The following is a 7,818-nucleotide window of genomic DNA, read 5'->3' on the forward strand; positions in this document are numbered from 1 at the left end:
CGTTAATTTTATATGGCAACTTGACTGAATTATGGGATGCCCAGAGATTTGGATAAACATTATTTCTGGTTGTATCTGTGAGGGTGTTTCTGGATAACACTAGCATTTGAATCAGTGAACTCAATAAAAGAGACTGCCCTCTCTAATGTGGGTGGGCAGCATTCAATGTTTTGAGAGTGTGAATAGAACAAAAGGAGGGAGAAGAAAGACTCTGCCCCTTCTTCTGCCCCACTGCTGAGCTGAAACATCAGTCTTCTCCCGCCCTCCAATTGAGACTAACATCACCAGCTTTCTGGTTCTCAGGCCTTTGGACTTGGACTGAATCACATCACTTGCTTTCCTGGGTTTCCAGTTTGCAGGTTTCCAGCTGACAGATCAAGGGACTTCGCAGCCTCCATAATCACGAGCCAATTCCTTATAATAAATCTCTATTGGTTCTCTTTCTCTGCAGAACCCTGACCAATACAGTAGACATTCAATAACTATTTTCTTTCTTTCTTTTTTTTTTTTTGCGACAGTCTTGCTCTGTCACCCAGACTGGAGTGCAGTGGTGCGATCTCGGCTCACTGCAGGCTCTACCTCCCAGGTTCACGACATTGTCCTGCCTCAGCCTCCCGAGTAGCTGGGACTACAGGCACCCGCCACCATGCCCAGCTAATTTTTTGTATTCTCAGTAAAGATGGGGTTTCACTGTGTTAGCCAGAACGGTCTCGATCTCCTGACCTCATGATCCGCCCACCTTGGCCTCCCAAAGTGCTGAGATTACAGGCGTGAGCCACCACACCTGCCCTCAATAACTATTTTCTAAACATATAAATAAACATCCCTCTACCTGTCCTATTCTCTTCCCACCTTTACAGAAACCTTTTACTATCAACTACTCTCTCTCAAATATATCTCTATAAACAATTAAGCATGCTGTAGTGTCTCGTATCTTAAAAACAAATATACCAAAAAGAAAGCACAGAACCTTCTCTTAGGAAACATAATACACCTAACACCCGAGCCAACTTCCTTAAAAGCCCAATTCCTTTTTTTTTGAGACGGAGTCTTGCTCTGTCACCCAGACTGGAGTGCAGTGGCGAGATCTCAGCTCACTGCAAGCTCTGCCTCCTGGGTTCACCCCATTCTCCTATCTCAGCCTTCTGAGTAGCTGGGACTACAGGTGCCCGCCACCACACCCGGCTAATTTTTTTTTTGTATTTTTAGTAGAGACGGGGCTTCACTGTGTTAGCCAGGATCGCCTCAATCTCCTGACCTCAGGTGATCTGCTCAGCTCAGCCTCCCAAAGGGCTGGGATTACAGGCATGAGCCACCAGGCCCGGCCAAAAGCCCAATTTCTCATAAGACTTGTCTTTACTCACTGTCTCCATTTCCTCACCTCCTAATCATAGGTTGCCTGAGTTCAAATGCCAACTCTTCAATTTATTGGGTATGTGAATAATTTAGGCTAGTCACTTAACCTTTCTGAGCTACAATGACCTCATTGGTAAAAAGGGACAATGATCTATCTCCCTGTAAGGTTCTTAAGAAGAATGAAACAGAAAAGGTAAAACAAACTTAGTACAATGCTTAACACAGAGTAAGCATTTAATAAAGGCTGTCTGCTACTATTCTTGTTAAATGATTGTTTTCAGTCTTCATTATCCTTGGTTCTAGGCCCTGATATTCCCCTTTCATGTTATATTCTCTCCCTAACCAATTCTGTCCACAACCAGTTTCAATTAACATCACAACACGGATGACTCGCAGATTTGTATCTTCAGTTCAGATGTTTCTTCAGAGCTTCAGACTCATATATTCAACTGCCTCTTTGACAGCTCCCCTTGCACATATCAAAGGCATCTCTAACATAGCAAGCCTAAAATGGCATTCATAATCTGCCCCCCAACTTAACCACTACTCCCCTTCACCAGCAACAAAACCCCAGTTGTGAAAGCTATAAATAGAGGAGTTATTTCTAACATATCCCTAAAAATTATTTCATTTCCTTCTACATCTATCTTCTCTACAACCATAGCCCTAATTCAAAAGATATTAGCTCTCACCTGAAAAAGCCTCCTAACTGGTCTCCCAGTATTTACTTTCCTCCCCTCCAAACCATCCTCCAAGCAACTACTGAGTCCTTCCATTCACTTATAACATTATAGTTAATTAAGAGTATACTTCTGTTACATCTGTTATACTGCCTTATATAGAGAATTAAACAGACCTGAGATGATTCTCTGACCATTAAGTGAATCTCAGCGAGTCTAAGATTATTCTCATGGTGAAACCTCGTCTCTACTAAAAATACAAAAACTTAGCCGGGCGTGGTGGTGGTGCCTGTAGTCCCAGCTACCCGGCAGGCTGAGGCAGGAGAATGGCGTGAACCTGGGAGGCAGAGCTTGCAGTCAGCCGAGATGGCACCACTGCACTCCATCCTGGGCAACAGAGTGAGACTCCATCTCAAAAAAAAAAAAAAAAAAAAAAAGATTGTTTTCTAGCTGGGCAATCTTTGGCAAATTATTTAGCCTCTCCAAGCCTTTATCTGAAAAATAGAGGCTGTAGTACTTAACCTCTTTTATTGCTGTGAACATAAAATTAGTAATGTCATTAAGAAGTTTAATTCAATTTTTGTGGCTTGCAAAGGGCTATGCAAATGTTAGCTAGTAAAACAAGCTCAGCAAAACTTCCCCACCGCTTGAGTCCTGGTCCTCATCTCTCACATGGCATCTTCTAGCAGTCTCTAACTAGTCCCTATCTACCTCCAAATGCCCAAAGCCCAAAGTATGGCTTATTGAGGTCTCAAGAAAAGTCAGCTAAATCTGGCCTTCTTTTAGTATTCTAGTAGTAAACTATGGATTGGGTCCAAATTCCTTTGAGCTTGGAATACGACCTAGCCCCTACCTACCTTCCCAATCTCTTCCACAATAATTCTCCCAAGTGCATTTTACTCAAACTCATTAGATTACAAGAATTAGCTGTCCTACTATCTCTCTTGGACCTGTTCCTTTGAACTAGTTTCTTTTCCTCTGTTTTCAGTGCTTATGTCTACACCAATTACTAGTTATTCTAATTTTACAGAAGAGGACACTATGGTTCAAAAATGTTAAATGACTGGCCAGTATCACCTAGGCTGGTGACTGCACAAGATGTCAATGCAAGTGTTCTGTGCACTATATTAGTGCTTCTCAAACTTTTCTGGGACATACTTCTGTTGAAAGACAGAAGCATAACTTCCATCTTATAGGTCAAGGAAGACACAGACCCAAGTTGTTGCTACCAGCTTGGAGTACCATGCTTTACCTTCAAATAAGTTACTGTCAGAACTTTGAACAAAGCAAGTTGAGGACAGGAGCCCCTCAAACAGACAGTCCCCCTGTACATTAAATCAAAACTATAAATCTAAGTTTGTCTGTTCTGTGGCTGCAAAGCCACTCCACAAAAGTATCTTCAGCCTTCATTTTCATTGTTACCTGCAAGGATAAAGAGACAGTGCCATACAAATGGCTGGAGTTATTATTACTTTGACACAATGAAATAAGCATTGCCAAAGTGTTTAGGCAGAGGAGACTAGCTGCCTGGAGGACTCTCTGGGATCTCTAACCTGAAGAAAATTGAAGACAAAAGGAAACCCAGGGAGCCTACGTGAAACTTGAGTTTTGTTAAGACAGCACTCACTTTTCTAGAGTATGATTCCTCAACTTGGGCACCAACTGACAAATGGAGCAGATAATTCTTCGTTGTAGGGGGCTGTCCTGTGCATTATAGGATGTTTACCCTCTACCTGCTAGATGCCAATAGCATCCCACCCCTGGTTGTGACAACCAAAAATGTCTTCTGATTTTGTCAAATGTCAGTTAGGGGACCAAACTGTCTCCAGCTGAGTGCTCTAGAAAAACCCCTGGTATATCCTTTTACTGAGGAGTGAACATTAGATATGAAAGCTCAGACTTCAGCCTCTACATAGGAAAGCAATGGGAGAAAATAGATCTTTCTATATTTACACAGGGCACTAGGATAAAAGAGAAGTATCTGATGCTTCTCAAAGGTCTTTTTCCACTAGGAAGTAAAGTAAGTGGAATATAATTTAAGTTTCTTACCAAGAAATTTGGGGTGAGGCTTCAAAATCAACCAGGCATTTAAGACTGTATTTCTGGGCATTAGGAGAGGGGAAGGCACAAAAGGAGAAAAACTCTTTTAGGTTGATTCTCCACTTAGATGGCTACAATATTTGGCCTCTAGCCTATAACACAGGGGTATAAGGAGATCGCTCAACATGACACCATCTCCACTTTGACACTGTATAAATGAGCACAAATCTCCTCTATTCCTTCAGCCATGACCCAACAGGAATACTGCAGAAGCACATGCAAACATTCAAATAGTCACAAGAAAACAAAAAGTTGTTTTATATGAAGCCAGAGACTTCAACATCTGCAATTCCAAAAGCTTAGCTTTTGTGTTTAATAAAACGCAGCTCACTACTCTTGGCAGCCATTCCCCTTATTGTTTGCTAATAAATGAGAATGCACACACACACAGATGTGTTTTCAACATTTAAGAAACTTTTGTTTTTACTTAAAAAAAATCAACTCTGCTTGCCACATTTCACTATTATTGCTTTTAAGCTTCTAAAATTATAAGTTTTAAGCAGGTTTCTAAAGATCTAGCTAAAATGTTGGATAGTTCATATAAGCTGGAGTGTCATGAGCCTCAGAGTTCCCATTTGTAAAGTAGGCAGAAATAAAATTTACTTCTTAAAGTTGCTGTAACGATCAAATGAAGTCCTGTGTAGTCAGTATTTGGGCACGTAGAATATATTCAATAAATGGTTATTATTAGTACTGTTAAAACTATTAAATAGCAACTTCTCTGAATCTCCTGTTTCCTCTATACATTCTTGGGGAAGGAAACACATATGTTTTGGAAAGGCGGTAAAACAGTTCATAAACACATCTTACATCTAGATGCAAAAAAAGATAACTATTATTTGTGATGATAAAAACAGAGTAGAGGAAAAAGAAAAAGTGGAAATATTCTGTGTTTTAAATAGAAATTTGAAAAAAAAAAAATTCTAACGTTAATTACATCTGGTATCCAGTAGCTCATGATAGGAAATCCAATGTTTCTTTCCACCGGAAAAAAAGAAAAAGACGAAAGAAAGGGGAGGAAGAGAGGAGAATAAAAAGCAAAACCAAAGCAATATGACAGACTGGAAGAAGCCTTACACAAAATACATTAACTAAACAATGACAATATTCTCCTCTTTCAAGATCAGCAGTAAAAGGTCAGTCACCTTCCAAAGAAGCCTGGGTTTGCACATCACTGTTTATCTAATAAAATTTCAGTAAAGACAATTTTTCTTCCCAGTAGCCAAAACTACAATTAGGTGAGTTAAGATATACACTAATAAGGTGCTGCTACACTATGTTCAGCTCTTCCTCAACAAAATTTGCAGTTCCTGGAACTGCAAATTTTAAAAATGCTTTATTCAACTCAACAGCAGCTCCACTGAAATTGCGAATTCAAAAAGTATTAATAACAAATCCAAAAATGTCTGGATTTCCCTAAGAAAATGTCAATTCCCTTCCTAGAAACCTACCCAAAGAAAAGGCAAATGTTATTTAATTCTTATTCTCTGGAGTAAACATGGATCTTTAATCAAGGGCCAGGTAGGATCAACAGCTGGTATATTTCTAAGTACCTCCTTTAAGGGCCCGCAAACTATAAACTTAAGAGCGTCCTTACAAAACGACTGCGAAATGAGCATACTCACCCCGAACCTCCCCACCCCCAACCCCGCACGCTAATAGCTCTGCAACAAGACTCGGTCTTTCAGCTGGCTACTGGCCAGCCAGCCAGAAAATGTGTACTCCAGTTTCGACCCTTCTAGGGATGAAATCAAGGAAGGATAGAGGGTCTTGGGGGATTTTAGCCAACCCCTTCATTCTACGGAAGAGCTTGAAGCCGCGGGTGCAATTAACTCTCTCAGCCTTTTCGTTTCAAGGCCTCCTGATCCTAAGTACACACGGCGCACACCCGACCCAGGACGAGCCAAAAAGGCAGGGGCCCTGAGTCAGACTACAGGCAACCTCACCCAGCTCCTCTGCTGTTTGACCTTGTGCACGTTAACTTCTGCGTCTCAATTTCCCCATCTACAAAATGGGAATCAGAAGCTCCACACCCCATACTGTTCAGAGTCCACCGGCCGAGACGCGCTCCCCGGCTCGGGTGGGCGCTCCGCCCGTGGGCTCCCACCTGGACGCTGGGGAAGGCGGTCTTGAGCAGGTAGAACATCTTGCGGTTGGACAGCACGTCGCCGCTGGTCATCTTGTCCTCGGCTCCCTCGCGCGTCTTCCCCTTGGACTTCTCGTGGAGGACGTTGCTCTCGCGGACTCGCCTCACCTCGTCGCCGCCGCGAACTGCGGCCAGCACTGACACAGCCAGCATCTCGCGCAAGTCCACTGTGCCCCCGTCGGCCGCGGCCGCAGGTCCCGCCGCGCCGCCGCCAGGCTCGCTGCTCAGGCCGAAGAGGCTGAAGCGGCCGGCCAGGAAGCCCGAGTAGAGGTGGTAGAGCACGCCGAGCCCCAGCAGGCAAAACACGGCCACCCCCAGTGGGGAAAGGCGGATGCCCATGGGGGCCATGGCGCGGGAGGCCGGGCGCTCCGGGCTGCGGCTCTCACAGGCCTCCCCGCGCCCGCCGCCGCTGCCGCGCTCCGGGCCAGGCGCCGGGCGGGCTACACCGGCGTCCGCTCCCCGGCCCCGGTGCGCCCCATCACTCCCTCCCAGGAAAGGCCGAGCCGCGCCGCGGAGAGCACCGACGCCGCCCCGCGCGCCTGACTCGCCAGGTAGCGCGGTCTAGGCTCTTCCGCCGGCCTACCGGTCCGACTTCCACGTTAGCCTACGGCCGTGAGGTGAAAGGGGAGCGTGGGTGTGTATCCGGGTTACGCGACGGGGCGGGGCGAGGGCGAGGGGCGGTGAGAGTTGGGCACCTCCCCTTGGGGCGGGGCGGGGCGGGGCGGGACGGGAGGCGCTGGACTGAGCTGCCTTTTTTGGTCTGGGTGGGAAGGTATTCCTGCAAGTGGCGAGCAGCAATCCACGCAGGAAAGTGTGCTGTGCTGAGTGCCTTGTGGATGTTTAAATTAAATATCCCATTGTACGACTATGGATGGCTGTAATAAAGTCACAGTAACAGTCTAGTCTTCTCATCACTCAGATTATTGAGGAACGGAGGAAAACACAATAAACCATTTTAACAGATTGATTTGCAAGCTTTTTTAGCCAGCGGGGGTGTAGACAGCCTGTACCTTTAAGTCGCTTCTCCGCGCTCTTCCCGGCAGGACGGGGGACTGGGCGGTGAGGGGAAGAATTGTACTTGGCTCTTTATTCTGTTTGACATCTTTGTCGTGCTCTAAATGCTTTTTTGTGTATGGAGTTTCCCTCCTCCACCTGCCAGAATAAACCATCCTCGAAGCAGCTGAAAACCATGCCTTGATCCCGGTTTTTCATGAGAGAAAACAAACCAGGGGCTTCTCTCATTTCCAAGGGTACTCGAGCCTGGCTGTCTTACCAGAACTTGAGGAGAAAAGGAATTGCTTGACAGAGTCCACTTAAAATAGAGGTTATCCGGAGATGGTCAATCTAGAACATGTAATCTTTGAGTCAGTGTAGGCTCTCTAAGAATCTGACAGAAATAACTACCTTCTACTATAACACCGATCTTAGCTAGTATGATAGTGAATACTTCATAAATATTCATAAGTTAATCTTTAATCTTAACAGTGAATATTAAGATTGTAACATTAAGTATCGTTCTTAAATGTTAAAATATCT

At 44.6% G+C, this 7,818-nt stretch overlaps 1 protein-coding gene across 1 annotated transcript in view; it reads right to left on the bottom strand.

Annotated features, from left to right (window-relative positions):
• IMPAD1 (inositol monophosphatase domain containing 1) overlaps window positions 1–6,920 on the bottom strand; it is a 35,745-nt gene extending 28,825 nt beyond the window's left edge. The window contains exon 1 of the mRNA XM_023190156.3: window positions 6,244–6,920. Within this exon, the coding sequence (XP_023045924.1) occupies window positions 6,244–6,630 (387 nt within the window). The 5' untranslated portion in view covers window positions 6,631–6,920. The remainder of the gene's footprint in view (window positions 1–6,243) is intronic.
• Window positions 6,921–7,818: the final 898 nt, after the last annotated feature.

This window comes from Piliocolobus tephrosceles, chromosome 7 (genome assembly GCF_002776525.5).
Source record: "Piliocolobus tephrosceles isolate RC106 chromosome 7, ASM277652v3, whole genome shotgun sequence".
Lineage (NCBI taxonomy): Eukaryota > Metazoa > Chordata > Mammalia > Primates > Cercopithecidae > Piliocolobus > Piliocolobus tephrosceles.